General features: G+C 42.8%; 1 protein-coding gene across 6 annotated transcripts in view; it reads right to left on the reverse strand.

Moving 5' to 3' along the window:
- The window catches only part of CADM1 (cell adhesion molecule 1), a 378727-nt gene extending 366265 nt beyond the window's left edge, over positions 1 to 12462 (reverse strand). For 5 of the 6 annotated variants that reach the window (XM_043992708.1, XM_043992707.1, XM_043992705.1 and 2 more), the window contains exon 1: positions 12300 to 12461. In XM_043992708.1, the coding sequence (XP_043848643.1) occupies positions 12300 to 12432 (133 nt within the window). In that variant the 5' untranslated portion in view covers positions 12433 to 12461. Of the gene's footprint in view, positions 1 to 12299 lie in introns of all 6 variants that reach the window. The other variant, XM_043992703.1, reaches the window with a different exon arrangement.
- Positions 12463 to 14609: the final 2147 nt, after the last annotated feature.

Raw genomic sequence — 14609 nt, forward strand, 5'->3', positions numbered from 1 at the left:
ACCAGTACAGCATCTATTCATTATCAGTTTCACCAAAGTGATTCTACTTATTCCCAAAGAAAATTTCTCCAGAGGTATGATCTCACTCAACGCTCTGACTGCTGTTTTTCTTGTCGATGTTACCTTCTAGATGATTACATCCTTCATGAACCCTTCCAACCTTGATATTTCTTAGTATCCAGAGATATCTTATTCTATGAAAGGTAAAAGCCACTAATGCAGAGAGATGTGATGCTAAGCATATATGGCAGCTTCCTAGCCAATAACATACTTTATTAGCAATGTGCTCTAATAAAAATAAATTTTATATACCCCAAATCAACATCTTTTAAAATATACAACAGATCTCATTACTTATAATGGTGGTGGTGGCAGCAGTGGTAATATTTATGTAGTGCTTTAAAGTTTGCAAAGAGCTAAACAAACATTATCTTATTACATCCATGCAACAATCCTTGGGAGGTGGATGCTATTATTTTCCACTTTTGATAGATGAGAACACTGAGGCAGACAGAGGTTAAATAGATAAATGACCCAAGGTCATGCAGCATATAATAAGTATCTGACTTAGGATCTGAACTCAAGTCTTCCTGCCTCTAGGTCCAACATAACTTCTAAATCAAAATTTTAGTCTTACTGTTATATAAGCCAAACTGGATCTCCTTCTTGCCTAGTCTGGTTCGGTGATTTTTGCTTCAGGAAAAAAGTACTAGCCAATATCAATCTGATTACACATAAAAATTTTTTTGTTTGTTTTTTTTTAAGAGTTCACTGCAATGATAGTACTTGCACAAAACAGGCAGAGAAAGGTACCGTTCAGGGTCATTTAACTTAATCTCTACTTGAACCTTTCAAAAAGATAAAACCACTGAGGCAGACAATTGAGCACTAAATTAATTGGGGGAGTTTCTGTTTCGAAAGTTCCCAGTGTTTAGGTAAGTGTTTCTTCAAGAAAAATAAAGCAATGTTCTTTTCTCTTTAGAAGAGTGCATCAGGCTGATGATCTGTAACCATCCCTGGCTTAGTGTTCTCAGCCAGATGTAGCTGAGGGACAAAGAAACACTATTCTGATAGAGTTACCTATTTCCTCATTCTGAGACTTCACCAACACAGACCTTTGCTAACTCTCTAACAAATGTTCTACGATATAAACCACGGCTCCATGTTTTGTTTTGTTTTGTTTTTCAATTATTGTGCTACATAACCTCCTACCAGTGGACTAGCTGAAGAACAACCTGATAACAAGAAAAAAAGATCTTCAAAAGATGGCTGACCAGGCAGCTAGGTGGCGCCGTGGATAAAGCACCGCTGGATTCAGGAGGACCTCAGTTCAAATCTGACCTCAGACACTTGACACTTAACTAGCTATGTGACCCTGGGCAAGTCACTTAACCCCCACTGCCCTGCAAAAGAAAAAAGAAAAAAAAAAAAACAGAGACTCATGAAAGTATCTACTAAGGCAGGGAAGAAATGCCCACATTAATGAAATCACAACTCTTTTAATGTATTTCATATCATAAAAATACTGCAGCTAGGTGGCACATTAGATTTCAGAGCATGGAGTTTGGAGTCAGAAAGACCTAAGATCAAATCTGACCTCAGACACTTATTAGCTATATGACCCAGGACAAGTCATTTAACTATGTCTGCCTCAGTTTCCTCATCTCTATAAAATAAGCTAGGGAAGGAAATGGCAAACCATTCCAGTATCTCTGCCAAGAAAAGCCCAAATGGCAAGCAGTTAGGTGGCGCAGTGGATAAAGCACCAGGCCTGGATTCAGGAGGACCTGAGTTCAAATGCGGCCTCAGACACTTGACACTTACTAGCTGTGTGACCCTGGGCAAGTCACTTAATGCCAATTGCCTCACTAAAAAGAAAAAAGAAAGAAAAAGAAAAGCCCAAATGGGGTCACAAAAAGTTGGACATGACTGAAACGAATAAACCACAATTTAAGTATTGAGCTAAAAAAAAAAATGGGGAAGGAATGGTGACAAAATACCGCTTCCAGATAACACCTATGAAAAGAACCTTCAACCAAAGTATCTGCTCAGACACAGTAATGAGCATTTCAGATTTCCTTGGTGGCTTTCAGAACTCACTTTCTTGGATATCACCCCACTACCAAAAAAAAAAAAAAAGGGGGCAGCCAAAGTGAGAGCCCTACCATGAGGTTCCAAAATCTGCTAGAGACTGTTGGTAGTTATGGAGTGTTGTTTTGAAACCTAATTTGTTGAAAATATTTATTTAGTGATGCAGACCAGTACTTCAGAGACTTGTCCTTCCATCAGGGCACAGTTCCCCAAACATGTGTTTCTTAGTCATTTAAGGCAAGAAATATGAGAAGAGTTAACACTCAATCTGGTCCCAGTCTCCCTTGTATTCTGCCCTCTCCTCTTCACAAGATGCATTTTGCTGATTCGTGCCCAGAACAGTAGCTCCCAGCAAAGAACCTGAGATTTTTGACCTACCATAGCCTCCCTATTTCCAGGTGGCCTAAATGGTTTTCCCTGCAGATCTTGCTTTCTCGACTTATAATTTTTAAGCCAATTACATGTTTTTAATGTGGCAGTAAAGCTCAATGTTCAAATACCGTCTACTGCACATGCATAATAAATTCTCAACATTTTAAAGTTTAAAATCTTCATTAAAAATATAATCAAAATATCAAGACGTTATGGCAAAGAAATGCCTAGCACTAAAAAAAAAACTATTTATGTATAAATCTGCAAAACAGAATGGGTAATGCCAGTATTTGGGTGTATTGTGGATAACGCATGTTAATGAGGATGAAATCTGTTTTGATGATAGGTTTAAGATAAGGTGTTACTCCTCAAAGTAGGCAAGGAGAGTTCTCAGTTATTCTCCTTCCGTAAAGCAGGAGAGATCATGAAGGAAAAATCAGATGGACTAAGGTACAATTTTGTCCAATGGGAACCAGCAAGAGATTGCTCTTTCTTCCTCAGTTTCACTGCAGTCACTTGAAAGTAACTACTTCCAATCACAGTAGGTCTGAGTCAGGGCCAAGGCTGGATTGGGCTGAAAATGGAAGGAAAGATCGGGGTGAGTTTTTTAAAGACATGTTAAAGCAATTGGTGGAGAGTCTTGTAGCAAATTCTGAGGCATCTAAAATGGATATAAGACACAATTATGAACCAGCATACATTTCTAAGCTGTAGAGTGACATGGTCAAAACAACATTTAAAGATGATTATTGCTGATACGTGTAGGCTGGGTGGTCGGAAAGCAGAGATTGACAGCAGGGAGGCTGGACTAGAAACTACTACAATATTATCCATGGTGAAGCAATCAAGATTTGGGACTATGGCAGTGGCTCCAAAAATAAAGAGGAAAGGAAGGAGTATGGTTAGGAAATGATCAGTCCAATTTGCTATTAGATCACAAACATGAACAATAGTTAATATGGAGAGGACAAGAGTTAGCAAGGACTCCAAACCTGGGACGCTGGATTTTGAAGATAGTGTCACTCAAAATAATAGAGAAATTAGGAATGGTTGGCAGCTATTTGAGGGAAATACAGGCTGGATTCTGACATGTTAAATTTGGTTTGCGACCAAATGGACAGAATTACAAACTATAGGTAATACAAAATAAAAGCTCTGGTTTTCAATGTAACTCACAAACCCTCTGGACCTCTGATGAAGAGGTTAAAGTTATAAATCTTGTAGAAGATCTCAAGCTTAATTGATAAACAGAATTCATAACAGAAAACCTTCTTTCTCACCACCCAATTTTCCTCATAAAAGAAACATATGCCATCTCCCAAGGAGTCTTGGTTAGGAAAATAAATATATTGCACAAAATAGCCTCCAAGTTACCATTAACCAGAGCCATGTGACACGATCATTAAACATTCTGCTTGTGTACGTTTGGGAATAAATATGATGTAAACTTTCTGATCCCAGCCCTCAAGGAGGGTGAACAGGATGGGAAGGAAATGTAAGCCACGGCATACAAGAATAAGCAGAAGGAATCAGAGGTTTTTAGCCTCAAGGATAGAAAATTTAGAGCAAGACAAACCTTATTCAAGTATATGATGGGTGTCCAGGAGAAGAAGGATTGGACTTGTTCTTGCTTGTCCACGGAGGGTAGAACTAAGAGTGATGGTTCTAATTTTCAGAGGAGTAATTTTGGCTCAATATAAAATAAATTGTTAGGAAAACTGTCCTAAACTGAAGTGAACTACCTTAAAAATGGTAAGCTTGCTTTCTATCTCGGGAAATGTTTAAGCACAGGTACTAATCAGGGGCAACATAAAGGGAAGCCATTTTTCCAACAGGTGTTGGACTAGGTAACCTCTTAAGTCTTTTCTGACGTACTAAGTAAGATTCTATGACTTTATGACTGGCAGACCACTCATGGAACTTCATGGACTTAACCACAGCTCCATTGCTAAAAATGGAACCAGTACTCTATGCTTCTATAGACCACGACTTGTTTAGCCTTGGGCAAATGCTGCTTGTACTGGGGACCTCTGTAAAGTCAGCAGACCTGGCATAATACTTTATCCTGGACTTGGGAGTCAAGACAACTTGGATTCAAATCTGGTCTGACACTTACTAATACAGCATAGCTGTAAACAAGTCACTTAACCTCTCTGAGCCTTAGTTTCTTCATCTATGAAATGGGGATATCTTCAGTACCTCCTTCATTTTAAGCCTATTTAATGTTTTTGAAATAACTAAGTCAAAGTTTGAGGTCAACTGATTACATTCCAACAAAACCGGTGCAAAACATTTTTTTTCTGTTGTTTAATTGCAAGGAATATGCCAGTGAGATATTATCATCATTCACCTATACTTCAGGCATCCTTTTGTTACAACAGTTTTTTAAAAAGTAAGTTACCTGATTCCCCTCTGTCTTGCCCAAATTTTCTCTTTTTGAGGAATACCAGCCAGGCATCACTTGGCTGTATGTAAGCGTAAATATCCACACCTCTCTCTTCTAACCCTAGTTGGGAGTCAACTGTACCAAAGCTTTTGAGAGCCAGCACTGGAAGATCTTCAAAGAGAAACTGCCCATTAACCACAACAGCAGCTGCTGGCTGGAGCATGCAATTTAAACCTCTGAAAAAAGAAACTGTGGCTTCTGAAATTTAAACAAGGAGGTACCACTTGTAATTACAAACATTCCAGTGGGTTCCTTCCTTCATTGATGGTTTCCAAACAAAAGCTTTTTATTTGATTTTGGTGGCACTCCCCAAACACTCAATGTAGGCATTCCTTTGTGCTTTCTTGTACCAGGTCCAGTTCCCCAGGAGAGACGCAGGCGGCTTTTACCTGGCCAGCTCAATTCGTACCCCCACTAAACCATCATATGTGTAATTACTTGTTTGGCTGGAAACCAGAAAATCAAATGCTTCAGATTTATGGTCCACATTAAATACAATGCTCAAGAAAAAGCCTATTTTTCTAAAAACTCACATCCCATGAACCTCTCTGAAAATGGAGCCAATGCTTTTAATAGGAGGGCAAAAAAAAGCTCAGAGGATTACCACTAAAGCATTCCAACACTTTGGACTAAATTTAAAAGTTATACTCTCTTTTTTAAATAAAATGCAGAAATATACCATTAAATGTAGTTGTCTCTTTTCTTCTCTCCTGCCCTCAAAAAAAAAAAGTAACCACAAAATATATACATTTTTCAATATGAGCCTCAAGTACCAAGTATTTTGTAATTACATTGGTTATAAAATATGGAATGTAAACACTCAAGATGGCCAGTGCAAAATGGCAAAGGGGGAAAATAAACTGCGTTTTCTTTTGTTTTTCAACATTTCTTACATTTACAAACATAAAGACAAATCAATGCCACTGAAATTTGAAAATACTAATGTACCATTAAAATGTCTTGCAACCACTAAACCAAGAGAAAACATGCCAAGGACAGCAGACAGAAAGAACTCTGAACTTAAAAGAGCCGGAAAGACCTAGTCCTAAGAATCATTCTTCTGCAACTCTCTTGTTAGTTGAGTGACCTTAGATTAGTCACTTAACTTCTCTGAGCCTCAGTTTCTACATTTGTAAAAAATAAGGATAACAATATTGGCAACTATCTACTTCACAGGCCTGGAGTAGATGAGATTGTACAGAAAACACTTTCTAAACAACAAGTATTCTATAAATATGTCATCTTTGTTGTTGTTGTTGTTGTTGTTGTTGTTGTTGCTGTTGTTGTTATTAAACTTTTCTATCTTGAATATTATTTTTCCAGGTAAGAATACTTCATATAAATGGAAATATCCAAATTGATCATGGAAAAAGAAAGCAACTAAAACTGGAGTAGGGAGACAGCATGTAAAATAATAACTCTAAAGGACCTGGATTCAAATTCTTCTTTGAACACTCTCTACTCCTGTGACCTCAGACAAGTCACTGAATCTCCCCTGGCCTCATCTCTTCTATGAAATCAGGGAATTGAATTATGTGGCCTCTAACATCCCTTGGCCATTTCCAGATCTAGACTAATATTCTCACAATCCTATGCTCAGCTTCCATTTCTTCACACTTATAAAACCAGACTTAAACACTGCAATAAAGCATCATCCCCTACCAAACAAACAAAACTTATTACAAACAAAACGCTAACTCATCCAAGTCAGTCTTAGCAACGTTCCAAGATAAGTCCAGTCCAAGCAGTAATCTCATCCTCTGTGCTTGATTAGCTTCCCTGGCAGCCTATCCTACTACCCCAATGACTTTCAGCTTCAACAATCCCTCTCTCCCCTTCCTCTCTTCTTTATACTAAATAAGAGCAGCACTGGATTTGCCTGTGAATGCAAGTCAAGGAGATAATATAAATAAAGCATTTTGTAAAACTTTAAAGTGATATATACATTTATATATATATATATATGTGTGTGTGTGTGTATATGAAGTATATATGTCAGTTATTGTAATCATTAGTGTTAGGAATATTAATATTACTATTAGCAATATAATAGTAATATTAGGATCAATAATTGGCAATACTAAGCATAATATTATTATTATTATTATTATTAGTGATGCTAATAATAAATCATTCTTATCACCCACACCCAAAACAAGCAAACTGTTGCTGGGAAAACCCGGAACTGCTTTCGATCCCTACCTGAGAACCTCCTAATTCTGATGCCAGCTTTGTATCTTTCATAGAAGGAATTTTATGTATTTATGCTGAAGAGAAAGGACAAATTTGGATACAGCTAAGATAAATCAATTTCTTCCAGACCATAACACTGAGGCCATGGACATAATCCCCAACTCCTTCTGACAAGGATTTCTTAGACAGCTTTTTACTATACTATTCAATTCTAGCGTATGGCCAATTAAGTCCAAAGGTTTTAGGGTCACTTGTTAACACAATATAAGCCCCTGATAAAGACAAGTCCTTTTTTTTTCTTCCTGCAGGTATATTCTCATAACTCCACAGGTTTCTGGAGCTATAATTTTTCCAAATTCTAAAATGTTCTTAGCCGAGATATGCCTTGAATGACACTGCAGTACTTGCTGGGCATCACTGTTCTATAGAGGAAGTGAAGTTAATGGGGAAAACCCTCGACCAGGTAGGAGGCAAGACACTTGGGTTCTAGTCCTAGCTGCCACTAATGCATTGTGTAACCTTAGGCAAGTCACAACCTTTGAGCCAAAGTTTCTTCACCGATTATCAAGTGAGAAGACGGAAATAAATGATCTCTACGATCATTAAATTTCTGTGAGTCTACAAATATCACAGGCTCCTCAAAGGTGAAATTAAGAAAGACCTCCTTATCCCTAAAGTGTTTTATTTACAAAGAAATGACCATGTACATCTGTCTGTGTGTATACATACAATATATATGCTTCTGACATGTACCATTAGAAGCTTTTATGCGACTAATTAGCTCCCAACTCAAAGCAGCAAATTTTCAATTCTGCAACAGATGTCGCTGTGTGATTTCTCCCTTCCATGCTGGTGTTTCTTGGTTAATAAATGCCCAGTACAGCGGTCAGTAATATTCCTCCTAACTGAATAGGTACAGAGATAGGATTTTTATGGGTTTATTTCCTTTTAGTTCTTTTTTCTAATACTGGGAAGTTTTCTTTCAATATCATAATATCAATTATGATTACCTTGACTAAATTTAACAGTCTTCATTAAAATGAGTCTTATTTTTAAGTTACATTTTGTGCAAAGGAGGGTTCCAAGTGGCAGATCCAGCATTTAAAGATATCATACACAGAAAGAAAACTAAAGAGTCCGAGATGGTTTTACATTCATAACAATGTTATAAAAAAATTTTAAAGCCTGAATATTGTTTAGTGAGCCAAAACTCCAGGCCAAGAAGCATTAAAAATTCACTGTGCGTGAAGCTAAAATTTACCAGGTATGGGCAAAAGTCGCTATAAACTCAAAAGGAGTAATGCTATATATAAGAAACACACATGAGAACCCAGTTTTCAAGTGGTAAGTCTAACTGCGTGATAAAATAAAAAAAGAGCTAATATTGCAATTGCAAAACAACTTAGCCTGACATTTGCTATCAGATGTCATACAAAAGTGTCATCTCTCCCTGCTATAATCATCCTTCTCAACAGGTAGCACTTTCTCCATGAGAAAGACTAAGCTAGGAGGTACAGCTTGAGAAGTATCTCTTAAGAGAGGAACGAGTCACCTTTCTCTGCTCTGAGGGGAGGCTCAGGAAGATGAACAGTCAGTGTGTCCTGGATTCATCTTCTCTCGGACCAACTCCAAAAGGATGAGAAGTCAGGAAGAGAGGAAGTGAAAGTGTCACACCAGTTTGCTTCTTCCCTATCCCACTCCCCTTTACCAAGAGGGCCATTGGGGAAAACTGGATAGAGCATGTACAACATACATATGAATAAAGCTCTTTGTTCCAGAGAACTGCCTGCTCTTTTATTCCCCCCTTTTTCGTATTTGTTCATTTCAAAAGATTGCTCAATGGGTCTCTTGTTCTTCCAAAATGTCCCAGGCAAATAATGCAAGCTTGTCTCGACACACAAGTCACTAAATGAAGCCTTGTGTGTCTCCAGTGACACACTGTAAATATAAAGTGGCATTAATGAGGGATATTTTATCAAAGCCATCACAGACAAGAGCAAGTCCCTCCTGCAGGGATTCAACTAGATAGAAGGGAACATAACAATGCCAGGGGTGGCACTTTGCAAAGTCTCCTGTCCTGGAAACACTAGCCCAGACAAGCCATTACAGAAAGGATCCAGCTTGAGTTGCCCACCCAAAGGACTGCCACCTACCACCAAGACCCACTTTCTAACACCCACCAAAGGAAGAAGGATCAACTACCCTTAACCTAACACAGATTTAAAATGACGTTATCAGGCATGCAAGCAAAATAGAGGAAAGAAGATATCTACTCTGACAGTGAGTTGAAGTAAGCCCAAGCAACCCCATTTTAGTTGCATGCCATTAACATCCATTTCATCCAAAACACCACCCCTAGATGGACAGGCTCTTTCAAGGACAGATGGATTTGGCCATAAGAGAAAAGAGAATCAAGAAGGCCTTCTTCAGGTTTTCCAAGATAGATAAAAATGGAACTAGACCAATCCAAGTTAGAAGGCAGCACCAACAGGTTTCCTTTGATTCAAAACCGGAGGCCTCAGAGCAGGCTCAAAGCTTTTGTAAGCGCAGAGGGAGAAGGGCCCCACCCTCCTATACCCCTTCCCTCAAAAATTCTCATCTGGAGTCTAAGACCTGTAGCTACAGCAAAGAGCCCCTTAATGCCACCACCAGGTCATTATTACATATAAAAATAATCTCAAGGAAGAGTCATCCAAAAATATATTACTCCCTACTGCAAATCAAACCCAATTACTTTCTAATTTGAACACAATCTGATAACCAGCATACAAACAGTGATGTACACAAGAGCAAGAAGCTGCTTCCATGGTAACTGGTAACAGAATTTTCATGTAGCTTTGACATGCACGGTTGAGTTCCCGATCTCTCCTTTACAAGTCAGCATATATCCCAGTCAGAAAAGGCAACTTCTAACAGAAAGATAGTTACAAATATAGTACTGTTACTACTAACACCACTCCTTCAATGAGCAGGCTTGACAGAGTATGCATAATCTAATAGTACTTTGCAGTGATTACAGATCTCCCATTTTTAGTCGAAAGGAAATATCCCCAGCAGCGCTTTTCCCTCTTTTTTGCAGCCAATACAAGTCTATTGTTGCTTCTATTATGCGCCAGTTACAGAGCCTTTACACACACACTCACGTTTAACAGACACTGGCGCTTTTTACAATGCAGCAGCATGAGGGATCTCTTTCAGGAACATTTTATTGAACCCATCCAGTCTCAGACATCACCAGAAATGAAGTTGTAACTACACCGGCATCGGCTGAGGCCAAACCCAATTACCTTGTAACTCATAAATTAAGAATTCACACAGGAAAAGCGCATAAAAACAACAACAGGAGACAGACAGGAAAGGAAGAAAAATCCTCAGTAGAGAAATGGAATCCGATGTCAGATTCTCACTCCCACATAGACCCAATAGCTCGGGCTTTCGCAAACCGAGGACTTTCTAAAGCCAGCTTTCTGGGGAAGTAGCCAACCCAGTAACTCCAAACCTCAAGGTACCCCCACTAAAAACACCCCTCCTCCCATTTACTACTAGGTGCAGTGTTTACATAACTGTATGTCCTCTATTGTGTAAACAAAAGGGACAACGAAAGCACGGCGGAGGCAAAGGTTGAATAAGGCACCCCCAAATCAGCAACCTGGACCTGGGAGGGGGGGGACACACACGGAGGGGGCTAAAGGAGGTGAGGAATGTGCTCTCAGGATCCTCCACCACTTGTTGCTCCTTAAGTCCTGCTGCTCCTACACTGTCTGCAAGGAGGCTTTTGCAGGCGCAGAGCCTTGCTGCATCCCCCCCGCCTCCCCCGCGCCCTCCTCCTAGCTCCCCACTGAATCCTCAGCGTGTAGGGAAGGAATGGGGAAAATAGGAAGATGTGGAGGGTGGCGGGAGTGGAAAGGAGGGGTGCAGCATTGCTGGCCTCACCGCTGGGGAAGTGCCTCAGCTCCCTTTTGTTAGCGAAAGCAAACACTGCCCTCTTCATTCCCAAACGCGCCAACGCGCCCAGCACCGGGGCAGCCACACATCGTGCTTCTCCAGCCGAGCCCTCGGCGTTTTAAACAGGGTGGGGGGTAGGCATGCCCGGTCCCTGAGCAAATCCAGAACCAATATCCCCACCCAGGGGGGGATTCGGAAAATGCCCATCTGCTCCACACTTGACACAAAGGCTGCGGGAAAAGGGGAGGGGGGGGGAGAAATGAGAGGTGCATCCAACGCCACCACCACCACCATCATCATCACCACCACCTAAGGCTGGCCAAAAAGAGAGGAAAACCTTTCTCTCCCCACCAGCTCCTTTCCCCTACTCTCCTGGAAGGGGACTCCGTCCTCCGTGCAACTGGCGGGCTCCAAGCGCCCGGCTCCCAGCTCCTCCTTCCCGCAGAGGCGGCAAGAGCGGCCGCCCCCCGCGCAGAGGGGCTGGGGGGAACTTTCCACGCCTGGAGCCCAGCCAGGGAGATCCGCAGCCAAGGGGAGGAGAAAGGAGGGGTGCAATCCCGAGGGTGGAGGCAGCCTGGAGGGAAGCACGAGAGGAGACTGCGTGCAGTTTGGGGAAGCGGGTGCTGAGGGTGGGGGGAACGCAGATTGGGGAGCAGGAGAGAGAGGGCGATCTGACAAGTCTGGGGGTGACGGACACAGAGAAGGGTTAGGCTACTGGGGACAAGGGGGGATGTGAAGTCACAAGAAATTTATGGGGATCTTGGGGAGATGAATGGGTTAGACTGGGGAGGGGGCTCAAAAGGAGCTAAACCGCAGCCCTGGGTGATGTGCAAGTCAGACGGGCAGTGGGGAGTTGAGGGGCGAGGGGGATCGGGAAGATCCTGGGGTTCCTAGGCTCTTCCCCTCCCCCCATATTTTCCGACCCCATAAAGCCAAGAGTCCCTCAATTCTCACCCCGCTCCCCCGTTGCTCCAGGCTGCCCAAACCGGGGAGACGGAGCTGCTGCCATCCCTGAGGACTCCCTGGATTCCGACCGGGCTGGGAGGAGGATGGGGGAAGCACTGATCCCCGCAAACCCGCCACTCCTCACCCCGCTAAGATCGCGCCCGGGCGAGGTTCCCTTGCACGCTCCTTCCCTTTCGGATTTATGAATTGGGGAGGGTAGTTGTCATGGAAACGGCCTCCCCCTCTTGGAAACCACTGCTGGGGTATGTGGAGATTCGGGGAATCGGACCCTGCCGCTGGCACCTACCTGTGGGGATCAGCGCCGCGGCGGAGAGAAGCAACAGCAGCAGTCGAAGCCGGAGCCGGAGCCCGGGAGGCGCCGCCGCCGCCGCCGCTGCCGCCGCACACAGGGATCCGCTCGGCAGCACCGCACTCGCCATGTCGGGCACCTGCCTCAGACTGGCGGCCGCCGCTTCCTCCAGCGTCCGACCGGCCCGCTAATTAGATGTTAATAAGATGCGTTGGGGGCGGAGCCCGCACTGGCCAATCGCAGCGCCCCCTCCCGCTCTCTTCTCTCTGGGGTCTCCCTCCTCCCTCACCAACCCCTCCCGCCCCGCCCCCCCTCACCACGCAAGCCGATCGGCGGCGCGCCCGCGCCACCTAGGGGGAGGGGCTTATGCAAATATGTTTATGTTAATAAGGGTCGGGTTCGCTTCCCGGGGATCAAGGTAAAAGTCTCCTCTCCGGCTTCGGGCGTGTGGAAACGTACCCTCCGCGAGACGGTTGTAACTTCCTTGCACACCTTTAATAAGGATGTTTATATCAATCTGCAAATCAAACCGAAGGCTAGGTCACTGCCCTAGTAGATCATTCTACCCTTCCTCCCTGGAGTACCTGGCCTGGGGAGCAAGGACTGCAGATTTCCGTCCCTCACCTTCCACGAGAGAAAAAGCCTGGCGAAGCGAAGGGCTGTTAAGGGGTGGAGAGTGAAAATGCATGTCCCCGGATTTACAAAACAATCCTGGAGACGTGCATTGAACCGCCCGAGTGGAAAGGGGAAAGGGAGTCTCCGTCTTGCAGCTGTTGATTTAGCACCAGTTACGGAGAGGAAAGCTTGGCACTTCCACACCTCGCCTTCCAGCCCTCTGCCCTGCCCTCCTGGGTCACTCTTAGGGGTGGTCAGTCCCCAGAGAAGCTACAGCAAAAACAGGTTGTTCGGCCCTTTTCCTCCCTCTCAAGGCCTCCTCCGTGCAGAACTCGGGGGGGGGGGGGGGGGTTAGATATATATGGGCGGAGAGGATGGATGCTGCTCTCCTCCTAGCGTGTCTTCAGCCCCAACCCGAATAGACAGACCCCCTTCAAAAGCACTCCATTGCAGGCTACTGGAAGCTAAATCCAGGGCCTCAGGGTTTAATTCCCATCTCTCTCTAGGAGGAGCTCTGCCAACTGCCCAGGCTGCTTCTCTGGTCTCTTTTGCCCCCTCTTCACGGAGACAGCAGCGATCTTGTTTGTCTGCTTTTTAATTACTTATTTTCTTTCCCTCCTGAAGATAGTATGTGCTCTGACCCTCTGTTACTCAAGCATCAAATTGAAGGACGAGCTGTATTAAGTATAAAGGTTTATAATAATTTAAGTATTCATAGAATGCAGAACAATAAGATGTAGGAAATACAATTTGCATAATAAATATCAATATCACAACAGCTAAAACAAACCATGACAAATTATCTGTGGCTAAATGACCAGGAGATTATGGAATGTAAATTGCTAAAACTGAGCTGTGCTCTAGGACATCTACCCAGAAATGAGTTCCCTAACCCCTTATCCTCATCTTGATGAAAATAACAATAACACACAACACACACACACACCCCAAAAAAAAATCGGAAAGGGAGTTGAGATAACGCTAGCCATACTGGACTGGTTACCCTTTTTAAAAAGCCTACTTTCATTTCTTATGCAACAGCTGTCATTTGAAGATTGTTTTGTCTTCAGAGCCCTGGACACTCTGCTTCTTGATTTCTGCTCCTGCTTTATGAAGGGAAGGCCATCTACCAAGACTCCCCTGAACATCCAGCAGGTGACAGAACTAGCTGTAGCAGAAAATAATGGGAGAGAGAGAGAGATGGGTCAGAGGAAACTGGCCGGCAATAATCATGTGTCGTCATCGGGGGAAACTGCCCAGCCTCTGAAGACCTGTTGTAAACATTGCTACAGATGAGGCTGGGTTAATCTTGGCAGAACCTAATCACTTATTCCTATAAGCTAGGCTAGGCACCAACTGATAAAGCAAAGACTGTGTCAGGTCATAGAAAAGGCAGTTTGGTACAGTAGAAAGAACATTGACAGAATCCAGCTGGAGAAATGAGGCTCAAATCATGCCATTGACACTCTATATGTGACCTTGAGGTTCCAATACCACCTTTGACATTTACTATATTGTGATCTTAGGAGTTAAACTCCCTAGGCCTCAATTTTTTCATCTGTAAAAATGAGGAGGTTGGACTAGATGACCTGAGGTCTTTCCTAGGTCTACATATATAATCCCATGAAACTACACAGGGGTTGCTAGGCAATTTTTTGTGTATTTTAGCATTAAGCGATAATATGTAAATTT

Source organism: Dromiciops gliroides, chromosome 3 (genome assembly GCF_019393635.1).
Source record: "Dromiciops gliroides isolate mDroGli1 chromosome 3, mDroGli1.pri, whole genome shotgun sequence".
In the NCBI taxonomy this organism is placed as follows: domain Eukaryota; kingdom Metazoa; phylum Chordata; class Mammalia; order Microbiotheria; family Microbiotheriidae; genus Dromiciops; species Dromiciops gliroides.